The 23,323-nt window shown below is 51.5% G+C and overlaps 8 protein-coding genes across 8 annotated transcripts; 4 read left to right on the top strand and 4 right to left on the bottom strand.

Moving 5' to 3' along the window:
- Positions 1-530: 530 nt before the first annotated feature.
- Positions 531-1,413, top strand: HO173_008693 (uncharacterized protein; the record flags this gene model as incomplete). Its single annotated transcript, XM_037310589.1, has 3 exons — positions 531-750; positions 826-1,122; positions 1,202-1,413. 3 exons carry the CDS (start codon positions 531-533, stop codon positions 1,411-1,413), a joined length of 729 nt encoding a protein of 242 aa, XP_037162571.1.
- Positions 1,414-2,004: 591 nt separating this feature from the next.
- HO173_008694 (uncharacterized protein) lies at positions 2,005-3,221 on the bottom strand (the record flags this gene model as incomplete). Its single annotated transcript, XM_037310590.1, has 4 exons — positions 2,005-2,195; positions 2,250-2,602; positions 2,683-2,909; positions 2,976-3,221. 4 exons carry the CDS (start codon positions 3,219-3,221, stop codon positions 2,005-2,007), a joined length of 1,017 nt encoding a protein of 338 aa, XP_037162572.1.
- Positions 3,222-5,607: 2,386 nt separating this feature from the next.
- Positions 5,608-6,107, top strand: HO173_008695 (uncharacterized protein; the record flags this gene model as incomplete). Its single annotated transcript, XM_037310591.1, has 2 exons — positions 5,608-5,648; positions 5,708-6,107. The coding sequence occupies 2 exons, from the start codon at positions 5,608-5,610 to the stop codon at positions 6,105-6,107; spliced, it is 441 nt and encodes a 146-aa protein (XP_037162573.1).
- A 2,124-nt stretch (positions 6,108-8,231) lies between these two features.
- HO173_008696 (uncharacterized protein) lies at positions 8,232-10,042 on the bottom strand (the record flags this gene model as incomplete). The annotated part of the gene is made up of 2 exons (XM_037310592.1): positions 8,232-8,425; positions 8,485-10,042. 2 exons carry the CDS (start codon positions 10,040-10,042, stop codon positions 8,232-8,234), a joined length of 1,752 nt encoding a protein of 583 aa, XP_037162574.1.
- Positions 10,043-11,500: 1,458 nt separating this feature from the next.
- On the bottom strand, positions 11,501-12,130 carry HO173_008697 (uncharacterized protein; the record flags this gene model as incomplete). The annotated part of the gene is made up of 1 exon (XM_037310593.1): positions 11,501-12,130. The coding sequence occupies one exon, from the start codon at positions 12,128-12,130 to the stop codon at positions 11,501-11,503; it is 630 nt and encodes a 209-aa protein (XP_037162575.1).
- Positions 12,131-14,377: 2,247 nt separating this feature from the next.
- HO173_008698 (uncharacterized protein) lies at positions 14,378-15,677 on the top strand (the record flags this gene model as incomplete). Its single annotated transcript, XM_037310594.1, has 6 exons — positions 14,378-14,652; positions 14,715-14,806; positions 14,866-14,964; positions 15,042-15,212; positions 15,276-15,454; positions 15,516-15,677. The coding sequence occupies 6 exons, from the start codon at positions 14,378-14,380 to the stop codon at positions 15,675-15,677; spliced, it is 978 nt and encodes a 325-aa protein (XP_037162576.1).
- Positions 15,678-17,578: 1,901 nt separating this feature from the next.
- Positions 17,579-18,218, bottom strand: HO173_008699 (uncharacterized protein; the record flags this gene model as incomplete). Its single annotated transcript, XM_037310595.1, has 2 exons — positions 17,579-17,927; positions 18,112-18,218. 2 exons carry the CDS (start codon positions 18,216-18,218, stop codon positions 17,579-17,581), a joined length of 456 nt encoding a protein of 151 aa, XP_037162577.1.
- A 3,350-nt stretch (positions 18,219-21,568) lies between these two features.
- Positions 21,569-22,758, top strand: HO173_008700 (uncharacterized protein; the record flags this gene model as incomplete). Its single annotated transcript, XM_037310596.1, has 2 exons — positions 21,569-21,747; positions 21,804-22,758. 2 exons carry the CDS (start codon positions 21,569-21,571, stop codon positions 22,756-22,758), a joined length of 1,134 nt encoding a protein of 377 aa, XP_037162578.1.
- Positions 22,759-23,323: the final 565 nt, after the last annotated feature.

The raw sequence follows: 23,323 nt of genomic DNA on the forward strand, positions 1-23,323 counted from the left end.
TAGCGTGTTTCTGTATTGAGGAACCGGGATAATACATCATGACAGAACTGTCTTGCTCTATGATTTCTCATCTTTTAACTGCGTGTACACAGCCGTGTGAGCTCTTCTCTCAAGCTGCCAAGAGAACTTGTCCTGGTGTATTATCAGAGCTGAACCTCTGTTTAAGTCACACCGTCGTTGTCTGAATTTGCTGCCTATAAAAAGGTACAACATGCAAGAGGCAGCACCTAAGACTGTTCTGTTTTGTAGCTTCCAGGAGCATTGGAAGCGAAAGAGGGTGAGAGGACAGACCAGCATTTTAGCGAACACCGGGTGGCAAATGTGAACTACAGCATGTTCTCCGAGGATCGGAAGCTCGATACCTAATCATAACCATGCTGACACGCATCCCCAAGAAGTTTATAGGGCCTCTCCGACCATTAATAATGCCACCCCGAGCTACAACCTGCCACAGCAACTTCCCTCCATCCTTTGACCCAACTTGAACCCTCCCCGCCTCTCCCCACCGTCCCAACATCATCATCATCATCATGTCCGCCCCGTCTACCCTCGAAACCCACGGCTGGACAGCCCAACCGCGCGATATCTCCGCCTTCCTCGGCGACAAGCAAGACCTCAAAGCGCCAGAACCTCAGACCGTCGCCAGCATCGCCCTCCCCAGCACCCCGCTCGCGAAAGCCGTGCTCGACTACGCGAAGAAGGAGCTCAGAGAGGAGACATTCAATCACAGCATGCGCGTTTACTACTACGGTATCTCCCCTCCGCCCGAAAGCATCACCACGCTCAACGGCCGGCCGATCGCTGACTGTAGCGCCCAACCCCCAGGCAAAGCGATCCAAACCCACCTCTCCCCCACGCACCCCCTCCCCGTCTCCGACGAGACCTACCTCCTCACCTGCCTCCTCCACGACATCGGCACCACGGACAAGCACCTCCCGGCGACGCTCATGTCCTTCGAGTTCTACGGCGGCTACCTGGCGCTCGACCTGCTGAAGAAGGACCTGCGCGCGCCGATCGAGCAGGCGGAAAGCGTCGCGGAAGCCATCATCCGGCATCAGGATCTGGGCGCGAGCGGCAAGATCTCCAGCCTGGGCTTGCTGATCCAGTTGGCTACGGTCTTCGGTGGGTCTTCTTTTACCCCCCCCCAAACCCCCCACGTGCGACGGAAGGAAGGCAAGACCGAGGCTGATACCGCGGACAGATAACATGGGCGGCAACGCGGAGCTCGTGCACAAGGGCACGATCGAGGACGTGGTGCGGCATTATCCGCGGCGGAAGTGGTCGGGCTGTTTCGCGGCCACGATCAGGAGGGAGAATGGGTTGAAGCCGTGGGCGCATACTACGGCGTTGGGGGAGGAAGCGTTCCCGGCTGGGGTGGAGAACAATACGCTCATGGCTCCGTATGATGATTGAGGAGGGTTTTTCCCCAACGAGTGGGGTTGATATAGAGGCAATAGGCCGTCGATGGTGCCATGTTGTACGCTCTAAGACTACCGGTGTTGGTGTTGCAGATGGGCTATATCCCGGAGAAATCGTCGATAGAATAGGGCTATATCCCGGAGAAATCGTCGATAGGACAGGGCTGTTTCCCTTGATAGGAATTCTTCTAGTGCTAATCTTCCCTTGATAGGAATTCTTCTAGTGCTAATCTTCCCTACAAACCCTCCTTAATACAACCTCTTCTCCTGTACAGGTGTTGATATCGTAGGCAAAGCGCCGCTTCACAGGCTCTGACCAGGGGTTATTTCCCCCACCAGATCATCCCCGAAGCGGGAGAACCGGAGATTGAAACGCGCACGTCTACGGGGAAAGAGCCTAACGAAAAAGTCACCAGGGGTCAGTGAGAGAGGGGAAAGAAAAAGCTATATTAACTATCCAGGCCGAACGCCATCGGAGAAGCAAGACATCACGGGTATCGCCCCCTTCTGAACGCCACCTGCTAAAGTACACGAGTGGAATGAAATAAAAGACGCGCCGGAGAGACGGGGATGAAAGCCCGTCGTCTCAGCCCGTCAGACTGCCGTTGCCGTACGCGAAGGCGTAGTTGCTGAAGTAGGTCGCCCCGACGGTGGCGGCGTAGGAGGGGGTGTCGACGCAGTAACCGCCGCCGGACGGGCCGATGTGTGGGCAGTGGACCGCCGGGCGGAAGGGGACCATGTTTTGATGGACCATACGGCAGAGGAGGGTGTTTCGGCCTGGAGACCGTTGTTAGCGGCGCTTTGACGGGGAGGGACTGAGGGGATACGTACCGAGTTCGTATGCTTCGCCGAAGCGTGTCTGTTGTGTGAGATAGGCGTGGCACTGGGTCGTGTTTTGGTATTGCTGGAGTGCGGGTCCGACGCAGTACTGTTGGGCAGTGCTACAGATGCTGATAGCAAGCTTGTTCTGGATGTAGCTCACGGTGTCCGCCAGGGTTACGGTCTTGCCCTCGACGGCCGACAGCTGTTGCGTTGCCGTTCCCAGGAGAAAGTCAAACAGCCACTGCCACCAGCCGGTGAAGCTGGCGTCATACATAGAGATTTCGCCGACAGAGTTGTACACATTCCAGGTCTGGATCACGATCGGGACGGTTATGTTGATGGCCTGGAAGAAGAATTGAAAGCTAAACACGGAAGGACGTTAGTGTCTGTTGCTGTGAACGGCGTTGACGTGGGGCAAAAGAGGGGGGAGAGCGAGATATACAGAGTAGAAGCCGAAGCGATGTTCTGGCTAGCTGCAAAGTGCGTGATCTCGTACGACATCGGAATGCCGAGTAGAGAGAAAGCGTTGGAGTCGTTGGTGGAGGTCGCTAGGTTGGCAAAGAGGCCGAATAGGTACTCGGTATTGAGCTCACGGCCGTCAAAGGTGCGTGTGATATCGACACGGCCTTGAACATTGTCGGCCAGCAAAGAGGAGTTGATGGACTTGGCCTACGGGAGACGTCAGTACTGGTAGATCTGAGGTTTGGATCTGAGGTCCGGGGTGGAAAACCTCACCTGAATAGTATTGTTCGGTGCGATAAAGTTGTCGAGGAACTTCTTCTGTAGAGTGAAAAGCTCGTTGTGGGTGAAGTTCTTCTCCTGATCATCGTTGCGGGCGATCAGAGTCTTGGTATGTGTCTGCTGGTCTGCAAGACGAGGTGCGAGGTGAGGGAGTTGACGTGACGCGTGAGGATACTGAACGCTGGACAAGGCGCTCACAGAGAGAGCCAAAGCACCCAGGACAACGGTGATAATCTGCATGTTTGCTGTTCTCGTGGGTACAGAAGTTTGCTGTGTTGGTAGAAAGGACTGAGGCTATGAGTTGATGGTGGATGAAGAAGAATTGTGAAGGGTTGGTGGGAGTTTTAGAAAAGAGAAAGCTTTGTCAAGAAAATTTCATCTTGTGTCCTAGTCTCGCTAAGTCGTCGCGACGCGGTGATGAGCAAGTGACGTTGAAGTGAAGGGGGCATTATCCCAAGCTCTGAGTGTTGGAAGCTCGAAATTTTTTCTAATTTAATCAGAGACGCGGAAACAAATGAAAACTATGCGACTAGGTTCATGCTATTACACACTCTATTCTCCTAGTTCCTGGGCCTAGTAGCTGTGCCTCGTCGTCCACCACTCTGGCCTTGGAGGTGAGTTGGCGGCGTTGCGGCCACACCCGCCATTGAGGGGGTGGTTCGGGCAGGCATGACTAGCTTGCCGTGTGGTGGGGTTGCAGGAGTGGTTTCGGAGAGGCTCTATTGGTATTTCACAAGCATCATCTCGATAGTTGCGATGCACAGATGGATGAGGGTTATGGCAGCGGATGGCATGGAGAGAGAAGAAAGAAGTTTAAAGGTCCAATGGCATTTGGCGCCAAGTCTTCTCCGCACCACGGCTGTAGCCGGAGCGGCAGATGAACTCTTCTCTTGGCATACTCTCAGGTATCTTACCTTACTCTCCTTTACTCTTAGCAATAGCAATGTCGAATCCTTCGTGCTACCCAACGTATTTTCCATGTATGATATACCTACTCTGGCATCGTCCCAGTCTAGGTAATGAATGACATGGAGCATTCGGAATTGGGATTACAGTTGCAAAGCTAAGAAGAGCGGCGTGATACTACATTGACAGGTGCTTGGGTTACACTTGATGGATGTGCAAAGTTGTGTAGTCAGAGATGTCATTTACCCTCTTATCATTTACATGCATATTACAAATACCGTAATGTAACTTGCATATGGTAAAACATAGAGTATAGGATTGCCCAGAGTAGAATTCGGGATCCCAATTGGAGCAGATCTGAGCCTGAGGTTCCATTGGTTATGCAGGCTTGTTTCAGGGTCTGCATATTTGAGGGTCTCGATCTTCAATCATCCCGCTCATTTCCGCACATCCCGATCATCCCCGCTCCTGGTGGAAGGGGCGTCACTGATAACAGCGGCGTCATCATGCACCTTCCCGGAGCTCCCTCAATCTACCACCGCACTCACTGTACACGGCAATATCGAGTCAGGCTATCATGGGAGACGTGGCCAAAGGTTCTCCTTCAAGCAAACATATAGGGCAAGGTTGGGAGAAGACAGACAAACGAGTCGAAACATGAAATGGCGCACGCTATGAAGCGCCACCACCTAGAACCTATGTAAGTAAGTGCGCGTCAAGGCCCTCATCTCGGCCTGCTTTCTCGGGAACATGGGTAGATTACCTGCAACCGTCGAACGGATCTTCCCATGCATAAATTAATGCACGTCAGACCGGCTTTAAACCCCGATGTCATGCAATACCCCGTGCCTCTTTGATCTTCATACATTAAGGTAACCATCCCAATGTACCCTACTCGTCTCCGAAGGGAATCGCAATATTATCAAGAACAATTCCTCGTCCTGTGCAGAGAGATTTACTTTGAAAGTTCTGCTCTGGAGTGGGCGTCAACAGGAGTGGTGGATTTTCATGCTGCAAAGGAAGATCTTGGCGCATCACGAGTCCAAGTGCAATCCCCCCTAGTGTATGAAGGACCAATCGATTCACATTGCACCGAAGTATCTGCTGGCTAAGAGCAAGTCATGGGCACGCTATCAGAGTGACACTGAAGGAGGTTGTACATGTAATAAACGTCAGGTTGGATGACACCAATTACTCAAGTCATCCGACCCCGCTGTGTCTTCGAGAATTGAGGTAGCTTCGATGGCGTAACCTTTGCATAATACATACCCCGCAAATCGCACTCTAGGGCAAGAGGATCTCGGCGAGCTCGCGTTGTTCTGCCTGGGAGCTTCTCCTACCTGGGGGAAAGCTAGACAACGAGTAACTTCCTAAACATTCCAAGCTTACCGCTGACCGGACTCACAAGCCCGTATTCAAAGATGACATGCAGAGAGAATGCGGAGAGTCGCTGGGAGACACCTTCCAGGAGGAATCAAAAAGTACGTTTGAAGGGGCGATGGAGGATCTTTAGTCGAACCGACAAGACGGTAGACCCGACAGCAACAAGCGCAACATCCGACTGCTACAAAACAGCTATCAAATCCAATACTGTCTTTTTAACATTGGGTGGGGATCCAAAGTTGAGATGCTTCTCCAGTCGGCCTGCGCCGTTTCCCTTCTCTCCCTCTGCAGAAATGTCCCAGCAAGCCCGATTCTTGCATTGCTATCAAGATCGACTATGAACATGGTACCCGGCAATAACACCCCACCACTTCTAGGGTAAGCCGTAATTTCCCCTCCAACGGTCGAGAAACGTCGGCTTACAAGTCTTCCATCAGCACCGTGCGTCCTCATCACCCTGTCCACCTTGCAGGGGATTGGGACGGACCAGGACACATCACTGTCACATTCTCCAACTACGGCGACAACATCCCTCGCGACCTGGCAAGGGTTTGCACGGCTCGCGCTTCCATCGACGCATGGCGCAAAGTCCGCACGGTCTGGAACGAGCCAATTGGCAAGAGCGTACTCGTTTATGACCATTCGGACGTCTTCCTTCACATCATGCCGGCCCCTGCAATGGACTGGAAAATGCTGTATTACGTTTCGCTGGTGTTGGATAACTTCGAGGACGGGTTTGACAGTATGGCCTTCGACTTTGAGGCGGAGGTGCCAGGGGTTGAAGGGTTTGCGGCGACGGGGAACCTGACTATGTTTCCTCCTTTGGCACCCTCCTGACGACGAATCGCCGGGAGCCACATGCTTTACCGCCAGGCATACGACGCTCAGCCGCCAGATGATAGATCGAGTCCATCGTTGACTCCTACCCAAACTGTCGCACTGACGAGTACTTCATAGCACTCTCGAGCAGCTTCCTCCGCAAGACTCCAACCACCCCGCACCTCCCCTACCCCTCAACCCTCCCCCCCTCCCTCCTTAGCACCATCAAACTCCACAGCGCCCCATTGCCAACGATGCCGACACCTCGCACGCCACATCCCCCATCTTCCTCACACCAACACCCGCATCCATCCCCGGACATCGCACCGCCACCCTCCTCCTCCTCTCGACCCTCTACGTCCGCAACGCCACCGCGTCGCCCTAGCCGTCTCACCTGTCCTTGCCGTGCCGTGCTCGCAACACGATCGGAAGCCGCAGGTTCTGCCGAGGTCGTGGCCCGCGGACGGGATAGACGGGGAGCGGGGGCGGGGACGGGCTCCTGAAGCCTTACGACCCCCGCGTCGAGGCTTCGTTTCCTCTCAGTCAGCTAGCGCGGCGGTCGGGTGGCGGATGCGACGCTCTCTTTTACCTTGCAGTTTCTCTGCGCCCTAGAAGAGATACTGCGCGGTTGAGAAATCTCTCTCGCGTTCGATACACGGTCCGCCTTGAAGCTTGGAACAGCTCGCTGGGGATGCGTAGGTCCGATATTGGACTGGACTTCTTCGCAGTCACGTCATTTTACACATGATGCTACGCCACAGGGCTGGTAGATAATGTATGCAAATTGTGGACACAGTTTCAGAGTAAAATTTGATTCCAGGCAATAATGTATGATCTTTTTCCCATGGGGAAGTATAGAATAAAGCGTGCTTTCCAGCTCGGCCAGACTTTACGCCTTCACGAGGAAGTTGTCATGACGAGTGGAGATGTGCTTTACATACCTGAAGGAATCGACGGGGGACAGACAGGGGGGCCTGGAACACGGCAGATAGAGACGACAGCTTCAATCAGTCATTTTCATCCGAGGAAGTATAGGTACGAGGATCAGGAAATCGACTTCTCAATTCAGAGGCTGAGTGTCTTTTCAAGGATTCGGGTAGAGCTTTCCCTGCCCGGGAGTCATGCACGGCGTTCGCTCTTCGCAACCTCTTTGTTGGTCTAGAGGGACTCCGGACACTCCTATGTTATCGGAACCATATACCCCCTTCATTCAGGGGAGTGATCGCATATCCAAACACAGCATGAAAAAACATCCCGTAAACACTCACATCTACTCCAGCAATACCGAAGGACGGAACTCTTTCATGACCGAACGATACATTACACTTCCCCCTGCCAAACTTTCCCACCACTCGTGATTCCCCACCCACCGTAGCCGCCCCAGAATCTCTCTCTACGATCCACCCTAATCTATCCGAATCAATGAACCTCTACAGCTTTGGCACACGAGACCATTTGCCGAAAGTCATCAACCCCTTCCATATCGCATCGCATCGCACCTGTCCTCCCGCGCCCTTGCCGTTGCTCTTTAGGAGCTTTCTTTCGTTGAACACCGGGGCTCGACTCTCACACCGAGCAAGCGTACGCACTGTGCATCTTAGCATGTACTCTACGCGTATAGGATAGGAAGGTGACGTGTGGCGAGATGGGGTAGTTATAGAGATGGGGTAGTTATAGAGATGGAGATGGAGCGTGGGGATCTGTTGGAAGATGTTGGTATCTGTCCGCGAGAGGGCGGATTACATTTTCATATGTCTCAAGTAGTGGCGACTTGGAAATTCATACCCTATTTTTTTTTGGGGGAGGGGTATGGAAATGTAAGATGGGGTATCAATTTGAGAGAATCGCATGGTTTGGGTTATGATTTTGTAATTTGCAGAAGTCATCTATAATTTCTGCTGGGGCTCACTACGTGAATGCTAGAGACGTCGGCCGTATCGGGTTAAGAGGCTGCGGTTGTCTGGATAGAGTCATCTGTAATGACTGCTCATGCGCAAACGGAAGAAGTCGCGAATCTATTGTGTGTGGGAGCGATGGAGGCCTGAAAGCCTGACCGCGTTCGGTCACATACCCATCGAGCGCGCGTCGCCGATCAGGCCAACAGTGAGACGAGTCGAAGCCGTAGCAGCCACAGAGACCTTTCTATATCGCCTTCCACCCAAACATCTCCCGTAGATACGTCCACCATTGGTCTCTCTCTTTGGATAGAGCGAAGGCATGGGCGCCACCACCATGCGATTCATCCTTCCTTGAAACTCGCATGTGGAGCTGTCCGAAGTGAACCCATTCCAAATCTGGCATTTCCATCGTATACTTCCTCGCTTCGGACAACATGCCTGTAGCATCATTAGTCTTGTTCGGTGTGAGCCAGAAAGCTTATCTGTCTTTGACGCACTTTCACAATGCCAGGTTTCCCATTCGTCCTCGTCTGCGTCAAGATCGAGATCGTTGTGGAATCTATCTTCGTAATATCTATCCGGGGCAGACCACTCGACCTCGTTGTCATAGATGTCACGAGTGAAGGCCATCCGCCTCAGAGAGGTCAATTTCTTTAATCGGCTCCTCATTAGCGCATGATCTATGAACCAACTGTACCTCCAACCGTGTTGATGACCAGCGCTGAGATGGAGCTGTTGAAGAATTTCCAATGAACTAATTGCTTCGAGCGCGGAACCTGGGATCGAGTCACCCTCCCATTTTAATGATAGCGAGGTCAAGTGTCGAAATGATTTCGTGAGCAGAGGAAGCAGCCGAGTCTCGAGGAAAACGCCTGGGGCTTCCCATTGGAAACTAAGCTTCGACAACTGGGTGTTCGCTTGCAAGAAGCTGAGAGATTGGTCGGCTTTGATCTTTCCATCCCAGACCAGCGTCGTCAACGCAGGCATAGTACCACGTTGTTCGAAGAACTCTGAGTATAAGGAATCGTGTCCTAGGTCCACTTCCAGTTCACGAAGATCACCTTCCAAAAGGGCGTCTAGCATGGAGTAATCAGAGAATAAGACGGTTTGAAGCTTTAGACTCCTCAGGCGTGGAAACTGTGGCGTTGACTCCATTGTGTAAGTAGCAAAAGAATGATGCTCATCCTCAATTAGGAAAGTTCGCCACGTCAAAGACTCCAGCGTCGGCGCACAGAGACGGAGTATACTAGCGCACATCAAAGACGTGTTAGGTTTATCTCCGTCGAATCCAGATACGACTTCCATGTAAAGAGTGCGCAGTGGCCAACCCTTCGATGGCCTGGGGAGATTGATCTCAAATGCTTCGCTAACCTTGACACGGAATAGCCGAAGATGTTGGATGGAGGTGGAGGGAAGACGTTCGAAGAACGAGCGCGGAAGGGCTATCTTGTCACGCCAATCCAGGGATTCGAGGTGTGGGAGAACGATCTTTGAGCCTAGGAGGAGCTGTATCTTTGGGAGATAGACGTCAAAGAAATGCTTGCTTGCGTTGGCTAGCCGCCTAGCTCTCGTTCGCTCACTAAGCGCCAAAAATTTATCTTTAAGGGCGATGTTGTGGCGCGCAGCTACCCAAACAGGATGAGTGGCCACCGTGATACGCCGGATGCATACCCCAAGAGACTGAGAAATGTTCTTGGAGCCTCCATAGCTCCCTACGCGGATGGTGGCTTCAGCCAAGAGTTTTTCAACCAAGGCTACACTGTGATCGCTGTAGTCCAATGTGATGCTTGCGAATTGACGTGAGCGTGCTATTTGCCGACAGTCGCGACAAACAAGGGCGAGACATGCCAGAGACGACCTTGGCAGACTTTCAAGTATCTGCCCTATAAGTTCGAACGGTAAGGTGAGGGGCAGAGCGTCTGACACGGGAGCTTTTCCTTCGTTCACTCGGTCGAAGGAAAGTGGTCGAGGAGGCACCGCTTCTGTTCCGAGGTTGTCGTTTGAGAGTGACAACATGGGAATAAGTAGATGCATGATATCCCTGTCAAAATCCATGGTGAATAGCCCAGAGAGTTGAGGTGTATATTTGATGGTAAATGGGTATTTTCCTGGAAAGAGTTTCTGGGATCGATGTGCATGAACTGGTTGTGGGAACAGTCTCAAACTCTGGGGAGTGTCGAGAAAGCGGGAGGCCGGCTTCTATCCTCTCTCTTCCATTTTGACCCGCTCCTTTTCCGGGAACCAGTCGGACCCTCGCGCAGGTGCTTTGCGTCTATGGAGGGTGTCAAAGACACGACGATCAGGACTCTGAGTCGGATTCCTCGAGTTCTCACTAACAGGTGGAGGAGCTGAGATTCGGAGCAGGACAGTTCACGGGCACGCGCAGAGGAAATGATACTTCAGTTTGTCCTTCCATAGGCAAGATAACCATCAGGGGATGAACGCATTTTGCAGAGAGAGAGAAAGAGAGAGAGCTAAGCTTGCCCAGCGAAAGACATGAAACAGAAGAAGGCACGGACCGAGTCCGGCGAACGATATGTTAGCGCGCCACTAAACGCTTCAGCCAATCAAACCTACCACTTTCTGCCGCACTATTAGTAAGCCAACCCTCTTGTGTGGCAGTTGACAGGGGTTGCCTAGCCAACAACACTAGTAGGCCTTGGCCATGGTAGATGAGGTATCTGGCCCTACACCAGCCGTACATAATCCAGTCATCCTTCTACCTCTGGACGTACATCATTGATTCCTCTTATTTCTGGGGCAAGGACCGTACATCTCATACTCGCAAGATCCGACAAACCCCTCCCCCCCACCCCCCGCCAACATCAAACCAGACACTCCGCCCAAAAACGCCTCGCAAGATCATCGCCCCTTTTCGCAAAGCAGAACGACTCCCCCCGCAAACACAACGTCACACCACCTCCAACCTTCAAGTCGTTGCGGCTTCCATTGAAATAAAAATCGTGTACATAAACCTCTCAGCGTCTGCCACCGGGTTTTCTCACCCCCCCCGCCTCCTGTTTTCAGGATTATAGCGTAGGTAGATATCTGATAGATAAGGTACTTTACTTGTAGCGTGTTAGAGACAAAAGGCGGCGTCGCGTGTAATGCTGCCCCGGTATGTAATTAGCATGGCCCATATCACGACAACGACCTCTAGGTCAGATGGTGCAGATGCTTACCTATCTACCTACCTACTTACCTACCTCTTTATTTAGCTGTCTGCTTGATATATCCGTAGAGTAGTGGTAGCTTAACAGCGGAGTCTGACATACTCACGTAGAGTATACTCATCGTCGCTGACTGTGCCTCTCTGTTCTTTTTTGGAGGATCATTTCCTGGAGGGGGCGTATGGGTACTCGTACTGTTGTCTATGCCAAGCGTGCGAGGGGTGCGTGGGTTTTGCAGTGCGGTGGTGATGTGGGGATGTGTGCGGTTCGTGGAATGTCTCTGCGGGTTGTCTGTGTGTGTGGATTTGTGCGGTTGGGGATGGGGTGGGATGGGATGGGACGGTTAAGGATGTGGGCTGGAATCGTTGATGGGACGGTTTATGGGGTAGGTTTCTGGATTGAGGGGAATGAGTAGTGTGTTTGGATGTGCTTCGTTGGATTTTCGTGGAAGATGCACTCTATGTTTTAGCGAATCCAAGATAGTCGTTCGTTGACATGTACGCTCGGAAACATTTTGCTTCCCGGTTCGCAAAACGCTCTGATTCGACGAAATCGCAGCTACATGCGCGATCGGCTTCTCAGTAAATAGCCCCTCATTCTCCTCCCTATACCAATATTCCTCCCCACACCCTGGCCCTGATCGATCCGGTATGGTGTCGAAAATGCCTATCCGCCCATACACCCCATGTATCCCCACCGGCGCCGGCACGACGCCCGGTCTTGATATCTTGTCGATATCCGTGCGGTGTTCTTCCCGCAGCAGCATCTTCGTCTTCTTCCGTCGCATCACCGGCACGCAGAATATCATCATCGCGTCCTGAGCGGGCGTCGTGTCCGGATACCGGGTGAGGGAAACGATGCGTTCTTCGGCCCTCTTGCGCGGGATCCATCCATCCTCGCTATCGGGGAGGATTCTTTTTTGAACGGCATCGATTCGAGAAGTTCCGCCTTCTTGACAGTGGGAAGGAACCATGCCCTTGGCGCGTTTATTAATCACTAGCACCCAGTAGCATAGAGGTTGCTCGTACATCAGCAACGCGACGTGTTTGTGTTCTCTTTGGGTTTGTTTGTGAGAAAACCGTTGAAGACGACGATGATGGATACGGGCTGTAGCTCTCGACGCGCCAGAGCAGTTGTGAGGGCAGGATTTTCTGCCAGAGACCGGCGAGGCAGTTGTTCTTGGGTGTGGTGGACATGGATCGTGCGAGACCGGGTACGGCCACTAATTTATCGGATTCTTTCGTGAGACCGGTACTCGAATTCTCCTCTAGAAATCGGCTCCATATGTAGTGTCCGTTCAAGCCTACTATTTTTCGCTTGCGACAGGTCTTTGTTTCGCCGGTGTCACTGTCGTGGGTTGAGTAGCTGTTCTAGGAATCATGGTCGCTTCCACTGTCGTAGTTGCGAGGATCATGGGTGTCGCTATCCACATTTTGCCATTGGTCGTCCTCATTAGCCAGAATCATCATCACCACTGCGTTTACTATGGAACATTTCTCAGACTCATCGCCACTGCTGTAGAGTCCTCGTCCGATTAAACCGCCCCCGGTTTTTGTCCTCCTGCGAATCCTCATCATCCGCTTTTTCAACTTTGAGGTTAGCACAGCGCAAGAAAGCGCGAACGATTTCAAAGCCAATCCCCTTGAAACGAGTATGAACATTCTGCGCAACCTGCGGCAGGCTGTCAGAAAGAGCTCCGCAACAATCTTTAGTCTCGCATTCCCACAACACCTAGTCCTAGGCATGGTGAGTCATTTCAGGCGACAGTATACGTTCTTCCAGCACCCATACGCGGCGATTGAGAGGTGATTCGGACACGATCTCCCTCCAAAAGTCCAGAGGAACGATGACGAGGCCTCCAGCCTCAGATTTGTTGAGTGCACAAACGCGGTCGGAGCAGCTTAACCAGCCAGACCAAATGACTTCATAAGATGAAGCTATCAACCATTGTCCGCTGCAATCATTACAGATCAGCGAGTGCTTCGAGACTAGGAAAACGGTAGATGATCAACAGACAAAACGAGACCAACCGTCCAGTAGATGATTGAGAAAGATCTAGGAAGATTTAGATGTCAGACCATGGACGAGCCTTTCCAATAGAAAAGCCTCAAAAGGTAACTGTCCATCTTGCGGCCGTTAAGAGGTGTGACGAATTGTACCATGTTCTTGAGTATTGTTGGTCACACGAGCCGGTCCATGGCGCCCAGCTTCCCCGCACAGCTCAAGGAGGAACGGATCTGTGGCTGCCCGAGAGCAGTTTTTAAAGGCCGTAGAACACAGTCCTTTGATTGGACGGATACAGAGGCTGCAGGTTCCCTTTGAAGCAGCTGATGAACTTGTTGCGCGCATTGAATCAAGTACGGACCCGGGTTTGAAAAGAAGAGATTTCCTGCAGAACACGTGAAGGATGCATGAAGCCATAGGAAACGATGGCGGCATGCAGCTAGCAAGCATTCCACTCGTTCCAAGATGCGCACGTATGGACAACTCACGGCCAGCATGAAAAAGCAGAAGTTGGTCGATTGACGAATGATAATCCCAGTACAGATGATGCAGCAATGGAGACGAAGAGCGGAACCCTACGCTCGCTACGTTCCCGGACCCTAGGCTAAGAATTAGGGTGTGGAGTTAGGGTATGGAGAAACCATCTGGGGTAGGTAGGTAGGATAGATTAAAGTAAGAATTAAGGTACATGTAACAAAGTATCGAACCCCTCCACCAACCCCACATTAATTTCCATTAATCCGAACTCTCCAGCTTGCTTGCAACACACTGTAGAGCATTCGCATCTGCAGCCATCCAGTGCAGCGACATTTCAACTCTTCATTCATTGGTCGCAGCATCGCATTCTAATGGTGGGATGGATGGATGCCGAATCTCCGTTCTCATGCATCATGGGGCCAGGAGACCTTGGTCTGGCCAGCTGCGATGGGGATGCATAGCGCCAACGCATTTCAATCAGAGCTCCCCTCTTTGCTTTAGTGGTCAAAGCTAAAGCACAAGTGCCGATGCAGATCTATCCTATCCTTCCACCTGGCTACCTACTTATTTGAGGCGGGCCCCTGCTGCCGCGGATTGAAGCTTCAATCTTATCGTCGCACCCTCTCCAGCTCCTTCTCGTTGTCGTCTGCTAGGAGCGATCTTCTAGCCATCCTTCTTCTTTCTCATACACACTTCCAGCAGCTTCCAACTTTCACTGCAAAGCTACCCGGCAGCCACAATGTCGACAATGAACGACGACCGCCCTCTCCAAAACACCGCGGACAACCACGATCCTCCTCTTGAGAAAGACTTCTCCAATGGCTACGGCCACGGAAACCTGAACAACAACAACTTCACAATGGGTGCTGAGGACTCCAACGGTGGGGCACTGAACCGTATCCGGACCGCCGGAAGCATCTCCATGTCGCCCGAGCTCTTTGAGAAGCTCTACCTCTCGCCTGAAACCCGGGTCAAGGGTGATTTGAGGAAGACATTTGGTAACCCTACACCGATGTGAGCTTCGGTGCCTTGTCCGTATCTGTGGGAGTGAAAGTCGTTGCTGACGCCTTGGGTAGTGCTCTGATCGGCTTCCTCCTCAGTCTTACGCCTCTGTCATGCGATCTCATGGGCTGGAGAGGTGCTGGTGGGAACGGTGCCTCCGATTCCGGTACGTCTTTCCTGTCTCACATACCCAATCAACAATGTCTGACCCCAATCCGTGTTCAGCTGCATACTTCTTCTTCGGCGGCGTCCTCATGATCCTCGGATCCATCGGCGAGTGGATCGTTGGTAATACGTTCCCTTTTGTTGTCTTTGGCACTTTTGGTAAGCCACCATCTTTCACCCCACCCTCTTCCACCCTGAAGAGGACAGGGCTAATGTTGCCTTCTGTTCCTTTCTAGGCGCCTTCTGGCTCACCTTCGGCGGCACCCTCGTCCCCTCTTTCAACGCATACGGCGCCTACGTGACCACACCCGCACAAATGGCGGGGCAGGATGGAAACCCGGGAAATCCGCTCGGGTTACAGACGCCGGGCTTCAACGCTAGCTTTGCATTTTTCCTACTCTTCATGGGTGCGTCTGCTTTCCACCGTTGCTCCGTACAAAGGAGATACCGGCTAACACATGTATCTTCAGGTCTCGTCTGCTTCATCTTCCTGATCTGCTCCCTCCGCACCAACGTCGTCTTCTTCCTCATCTTCCTCTCCCTCATCGGCGCCTTCGGTTGCCTCGCGGGCGCATACTGGAATCTGGCCCTCGCGTATGAGAATGCTGCAAACACAATGGCTGCTAAGAGAGCTGGGCGACTCGTCGTGGTAAACTTCCCTCCCGAATCATCATGACAAGTGCCGCTCGCTGACAACCGCGTGTCCCTAGGCGGGTGGAGCCTTCACTTTTGTCACGTCCATGGCCGGCTGGTGGATTTTCTTCGCCATCATGCTCGCCTCCCTGGACTTCCCTTTCAGCATTCCGGTTGGCGATCTGTCGCATATCATCAAGGGAGCAAGCGAGAAGCAAAAGATTAAGGATGCTGTTTGAATAAGAGGCAAATTCGAAGAGGACTCTGATATCATGCATCGGAAAGCATTTGCGTTGGATAGGCAACTTGTGGCCCAAGCAGGCGAAGCCAACACCGATGCGATGGATTCATGCATCTTGATCGTGTACTCCTCCTTGCGCGTGGGCGTTTGTACATAGCATTTCTATAATCAACAACACCCGTTCTGATGAAACTAATGACCGAAAATCTCCCCCATCTAATAAAATAATAATAACAACAACAACATCAACAAAAACAACACAGTGCCCCCAAAACCCCCCACACATCTACACCCGAAAACCCGAAAATCACTCACCGCAGCTTATACACCCTACCAGCCTTTACATCCATCCCAAGCGTCTCGGAACCCTCTCATCCATCACGGCCTATACGAACCCATGCGCACGATATCTGTCGCCGGCCTTTGGAATGATGAGTAAGGGGGTTGATGGCGGTTGTCTGGCTGGTTGTCGATGAGCGATCGCGTGAGGGGGGTGGAGGGGGTTGGTGGGGGTTGGTGGGGGGTTGGGGGGTGGTGTGGTGATATGTTGATATCTTTTTGTCTGTTTGTCTGTCTATTTCCAACCACATGAATATCCATCTTCCGGCATCCAGTAGGCGGGTAGGTCCATCGGTTTGAGAAGGGATGGATGGATGGACGGATGGATGGATGGATGATAGATGGATAGATGGATGGATGGATAGATGGATGGATGGTGGATGGATGGATGGATGGATGGATGGATGGATGGATGGATGGATGGATGGATGGATATCTGGCTGTGTGCGTCGTTCGTGAGGGCACGATGTGACGATGTATGTATATGTATATATACCTTGTTTATATCATATGTATACCTTGTTCATCTCCATCCTCTTGTTCTTGTTCCGTCGTGCCGGATATCGTTGTTGGTGCATTCGAGATTGGTTCGAGATTGGTTCTTGGTAGCCGTAGCGGTGTCCTTCTCGTCCGGGGAAAACGGGGGACTACTTTTGAATGGATGAATGGGTGAATGAATGGGTGAATGAATGGGTGAGTGAATGGGTGAATGGATGGGTTGGGGTAGAGAGTTTGTGAAAAGGTCCGTAGGGTCGCTGACGGATGGGAATCATGACGGATCGCACTGGACGTACTCTTCTGCAATCGATCGATTGATTGATTGAAGCAGACTACGGCTGGCGTATTCTACCGGTACGGCGGACCCGGCTTTCGAGTTGCGATGACGGTTTGCGGTTGGGTGTTTTTATGGGGGTTTTTCCCCACGGAATGGAGAGTCTTGGCTACCTTTTTCTTAGGAACAGTGGTCGATCTGGTATATTCAATGACTGATTGACTGATTGGCCTCCCGCAGCCCTGCACTCGTTTCGGTCGACCTTGATGAGGCTCTACCTGCGGGGAAGCAGGGGCGTTGCTATGAGCGTGCGTGTGGCGCGGTGACCGCTAGCTATTGTTGGAATGCGCACTTCTGTCGCATAACTTCTTGCAGAGGGGAGCGGATGGTGAGAGGGCTAGGATACTACGGCCCAGGAATTCCGGAGTGGGCTTTTGGAAAGGAGTATGAGGTCTATGATTTACGTAGATCTTGTGGTGTAGAGACGATGAGGTATGGGCACCAGAGGGAGTGGGCTCGGGATGGTTTTCCCTCGGCTTCGTGCAAAGACTTCCGCATGTCTTGTCAGGACAGGAGCACTGGAATTTTTTTCTGCGCGATCCATACATCGTTCACTCGTCGTATCATGGTGTTTCAATCGAGTACGATTGCATATATTGCAAACGTGGCCAGCACTCGCAGCAATCATCATTGCAGAAAATAGGTCCGGTGTTAACACTCACTCACTACTGACTCCCCCTTTTTCCCCCTGGTGAGAAATCAGCGGAATCAAGCATGCCTCATGCGCCTCAGCCACCACATTCTGGCAGCAAGATCCTGGCTAGATGGCGGGCTATTTCCTCTCGTACAGCTTGCTCCTCGTCCTTGCTGCGTTGCTCTTCCGGCTCTCGGTCTGAAGCTGTCCGGGCAGCAGTGCTGCTAGATTCAGGGTTCTCTCTTCCTTCTTGATCGATTTCCTTCGCATCGGCGTTGCTGTTTTCCAGTCCCTCCGTCTCTCGCTCGTATCCTGATTCTTGGACTCGGCCTTCGGCCTCAGTTTCCTGAATACGACTTTCGGCTTCGGCTTCTTCTGGGGGACCGCGCTCACTTCCCGGGTCCCACCGCAGCACGCAGGGTGTTTCTCCGTCCAGAATAGCTCTTCGGAAATGTGGTCCGGAAAGGGAAGATGTCGGGCGACTTCGAGGTCGTTTTTGGAGGAGCAGCTCTCTACTACTTGGCCTCCGCTGGGCGGGCCGTTAGACGCTTGCCAGGCATCTGGGTGGGTTGGATCAGATTTGTGTATGGTCTAGGGTTGGACCGTTGGTGGAGATGCATTATTCACTTATTAGACGGTGACGGATATGCGGGCGGAGATGGGTTGGAATGTCGTGGTTGTAGTTGTGCACGATCGGATCTGTCGCTGCTGCTCGCGTCGACGAAGTAACGCATGGGATTGAACCATTTGATCGCGATGACATTTTGAGCCAAATGTGGAATCGGGTCTTGAGGTGGTAATGTCGAGTCTCCCAGAAGATTGCGATAGAGAGAGATAGGAATTGCTGAAATGTGTTATATGGTTTACACGTCAGCCAACAGACCATTCCCTGGCTACTTTTACGACTCGTCCATCGGGGCTATTTCCTGAAGCGCAGTAGTTTTACATATCCGAGAGAAACATACCGCACTGCGTCACACCTTTCACATTTGCCGGCCTTTTAGCAGTCTCCTAGAATCGGAGTTTCGTGCGAGAATGTACCATTATGACCTTGGAAGAAGACTGGCGTAATCCTGGCTGTCCGGATCGAAGGCAGGGATGGCACCCGCCCTACACCACGTAGGCATTGGGTTCATTTTGAAGCCTCCCAAATCGGCAAAGCTATTCTCTCTCCAGCCCTCAATGGCCAAGACACGCGTCACTTGAGATGTGAAGGCGCAAAGGCCGTGAATTTGATTGAGGGTTTCGAAGACAACCTCCCACGTCCCCTGCGACAGGATAATATCCCCCATCTGCAGATATTTGAACCCAGAGACCGCGTCGAGAAGAAGTAGTATACTGTTTCTGGCTCCAATGGAGATTTGTAACAACCTCAAAAGCTTCGTTATTGGCAACTGTGTTAGTTTTCAGTAAAATGGTGGTGAATGGTGGTGGGTTCAACTGCATTGTCTTTGAGAAGACCTGGTCGTGCGTGTGTTCAATGGGCGAGTTATCATACGTGACATCTGGTAGGCGTAATTCTAAGCTCTTCAAATGATTCATCCATTCCAAGGTTGCAGGAAGCGAGAGATACTCCAGACAACTCGGCGGTCGTCCTCTGGCCACAGGTCGAAAAACGAAGAACCAGCTCTTTCATTCCCAAAAGGGCGGTAATTTTGTTATCGCGGAAATGAATTGGCTTCGCGCTGCGGGTTTCGCTTCTTCCATCGAACACTTTAAAAGATATTGCAGACCGCAAATCTGGACTGGGCTGTAATACTCGAATACATCTTCGCGCCTGGACTGGAGCTGGCGCGAGGATGCGATAATGTTCTGCCCTATCGGAAATTTTCTACAGGTAATCTCGATCTATGCGTAGTCCCCAATCCCAACTTTGCGGGCTGCGTTGGAAAGTGCTCCATTTTTGAAATTGATGAGACCATTATGAAAAATTCGAGTTCACGCAGACCTTGCACCAGAAGCCCGAAGAAGTTGCCGCCCCGAAGGCACTTCGAGAGATGAAGCAAGAATTCTGACCCATCATACCAGCGTTGGCGGACACGGTTGCTCAGCAGTGGGTGTTATGTTACGGCTTAGAAAATTCCGAGCCTTTCTTATTTCATGAGGACAGATACGTTGGCAACAATATTCCCAACAAATGCCAGCTTTTTGACATTAAGGAAGACGATGCTGGTAAGTCGAGATTGTCCGGCCGGGTGGATATTTGGCCGGATCAGGCTATGACTTGATTGATGTCACGAGTCTCTGTTTTTTGAGCTTCATGCTTGAAAGAAGAGACTACCAGGATCATCATGATCAGCCATCTACCCATCTACTCATCTACAGTAGATCAGTATTAGTATCGGAAAGTCCTTCATAGATCTAGGCAGCTGTGGATGAGCTTTGAGCAGGCTGAAGGAGCGTACGCCTGTCCTCAACATGGCATTGGTCCTCACTCTGTCTCTAGCGAAGCTAGTCATCCTCCCACAATCTGACCCACCGACCAACATCTGCAGTAATCCGTGATAGTGGCTGGTCTTGGAGTTGCTGCCCACGTCCCATGTATCTTGATGATTCCTCGCCAGTTTGTGACAACCCCGATGCTTTCAATTGAGCTCTAACAACTGCAAGACTTCATCACTCCAGACCAATTCAAATTTCATCAGAAGCATTGTATAGACAGAATCAATAGCAGCATTTTGTGTACGGAATCGATGAAGAGAATGGGTTGGAAGAATCAAAGCAGGTCTCTACCAGAAAAGAAGAGATTCGACGATTAGGTCTCTCAGTATCAAGACCGCCCAAAAAGACTGTGCTTGTGATATTGCCGACATGGTATTGTTGGGAGAATTGTCGATAAAGTTTCTTCCGACAGCTTCTGTTGAGCAAAATCTATTCCAAGCGGCCACCCTGTCAATATTGAAAACGCCGGCAGAGTATTTCTTTCCAATCCGCGCTTTGCTGAAGGTGTCTATATGGTGTTGTGGAGATGGGCGTTTCGAGTGCCATGGTATTGTTGGGACATTGGAAGCCTGGGAGTCCTGCGCTACAGATTTGATGACAGCCCCTGGCCTACTCTTTTGTTCTTCCTATGGTGGCAATCGAAGCCAAGCTGGGTGACGGTGCGCTGAATGTAAAGCTTTATTCCATGCCTCTGCATAAATTCGACTGGGCACAGACACGCAGCAGTTTGCTTGGCCACAGTTCTTAGGAGCTCCTTGCATGCTGTACGTTCCTAGGCTCAAGTACAACTAGTGCCAGCATATTGACTTGTGGTCTAAGCTCTTTCAGCTCTGCACCATGAGACAGATCGAACTCGCCGCCCTCGCCGAGTCTAATAACAAGGCTATCCTCCTTTCCTTTATTAGGACTACAATTTCTCCTCTCTCTTTTCCTTTTCTTACTCCTGCGTGAACATCAAAGGTATCAATATGTCGCAAAGACGCAAGGGTGTTTCTGGGTCGTCTGTGGGAGTACCACTCTTTCCGTTGTCTTTTTCACTCTCGTCTACGGCTCCAAGGATTGGCTGCATGATTGGGTCGGGGCCAACAGGAGGCACTTGCAGGGTGCGTGTAATCGATTTTACTCGCTTTGAGGGGAAATACCTGCTTTGTGACACGGGTAAGCGGCGTACTAATGAATGGTGGCAGGAACTGTCATCGGAAACTGATATTGCCACGATCTCATTGGTCTTGTACTCTTTGAGCCGTCGGGATATGGTTTGCTCTACGGACGTTGCTCGAGTGAACCGAGGTCTTTGCGAACACGTGAAAACGGCGTGGTACGCCAAAATTGCCAGTCTTGCTGCTCTCCGCAATCAATGAAGTCGCCTATGACGAAATGCGAAGAGTGGAGTCAGGAGGTGGCAAGATATTCCGCGCATGTATCGTTTCACGCGCTTCCACTAATGCCACTGTGACGTGCAGCAAATCCCTTTCTTGATACACGCGGTCTGCGGATGCAACTACCCGGTTTCGGATATTCATGAAGAAGTTTATTCGATGATGGGGTTTTCAACAATGATCTTCTGCGTCTTCTGCCACCACTGGTTGATATCAGGTACATGTCTGTGAGTGTCCTTTCGTCGATATCCCTCTCAATCGACATGGATATTGTAGAACATTTGGCGCCATTGCGTCCTCTTGCTCTAATCATCTTGCTTGCATTACATACAAAGGCTCTTGTGCTACATGGTCCGTCTCCATCCTCGCTCAATACTCCTCGAGTCATATCGCGTGCTGAGCAGGCTGCTACCCTGGAGTCGTACACAGGAATTGGAACCCCGTGAGCACTGATAAACTTTATCATCTCTCGCACGGCCATACTTACTCTTTGCATAGTCCTGTTGTCCAAGGTTGGCAATTGTTAACCACCAATCTACCACTCCAGTACACGCCAACAGGATCCCACACTACCCTCCAGCTTACCCTGAAAGACAACAAGGCTCAGAATATTGATCCATCCATGATCTACAACTTGGCTGTACTGGGTCTGGCAGATATTGCAAGTTCGACTGTTACGCATAATGGAAACAAGAACCTTCCGCGTTCAGGCCAAAAACCCTCGACCTTTGCGACCTCATATCCACCTTCGAATCTTCAGTTCATGATGACTGCATCGGATGATCTGCCTGTTTATTCAGTGGCAGACGTTCTGAGGGGTATGCAGGAGTTGACTCATCACCTTTACTTCTTGGAGTTGACCTTCGAGGTCTTCAGTGACATAAGTAAGACAAGTTCTCCACTCGCGAGTGGATGTCTGGCGTTCCACTGTGGCTCTCAAGACGAAAGCATGAATACTAGAGATTTAGAGTTTGCCAACTCCTCCGCCGCCAATGCTTCAACTGCACCGTCGAGACAACTCCAACAGCTAACGACCTTTGACGAACTCGACGCCGTAGCTGTGACCTACTATGACCTCAAGAGCCCCTTTCCCGTACATGATCAGAGCTTTGCAGATATCGCCACTCGCATGCTCGCCGATATTACAAACCTCATCATTGCCTACCACGGTGATGGCCTGCTCCCTTTCTATGGCTCCGGCAATAAACACCTTCTTCGCTACGTGGATACGTGGGGATCAAATCTGACGATCTCCCTTCTTCCGTTGAACCTCATGAGAGTCAACTTCACTCTCGGTCAAGCCGCCATGGCTCTGAAAACTACACAAAAAAGATTGCAGAACGGACCCATGATGGAATCAAAATTGGAGATTATGGTGGATGACTCCATGGTCGGTTGGGGCTGTTTGAGCTACGCAAACGCGAGTGCTTGGCGGTGCGTGATGTTGACGTGATATACTAAACGATCTGTCCACTTGGCCCACCATTGTGGAACTATTCCTCAACCAGGTCCCGCACATCAAGGACGAACCGTTGCAAGGTCCGCTATCTCACGCTCTGATTGGAAGAACATAGGAGGCACGGCTTATAGGAGGTTTTCTCGAGCAAGCTACATGTGTAAATAGTGGTAAGCTGGGATCAAGGCTGGACTTTGTGACCGCACGGGTAAGTGGTGGGTGACAGAATTGGGGGTGCGACGGGATTTTTACAGTTGCATGAAATCTGCAGGCTTATCGCAAATTCGAATGGACATTCCTTGCGGATCTACGCGAGAGACAAAAGTTCGCCAGCGCCAAAAACAATTGTCGGGAATATATTTGAGTCCGACCGAGCGAAGCAACGTGTCTCCAACCGAATTGGAGCGCCAAGTCCAAGATAACAGGTAGTTATCATTGTTGATAACAGAAACCTGCGCCCTACCGCATCACGATCTTGGAGACGGGTTTGAGAACCACGGAAGCATTTCAGGGTCCGGACCGTTGATTGGCAGTCCCTTTTCGCATGTCGCCACCGGAGCAT

The sequence above is a fragment of the Letharia columbiana genome, assembly GCF_014066305.1.
Source record: "Letharia columbiana isolate WasteWater2 chromosome Unknown Sc0000033_s0, whole genome shotgun sequence".
NCBI classification, from domain to species: domain Eukaryota; kingdom Fungi; phylum Ascomycota; class Lecanoromycetes; order Lecanorales; family Parmeliaceae; genus Letharia; species Letharia columbiana.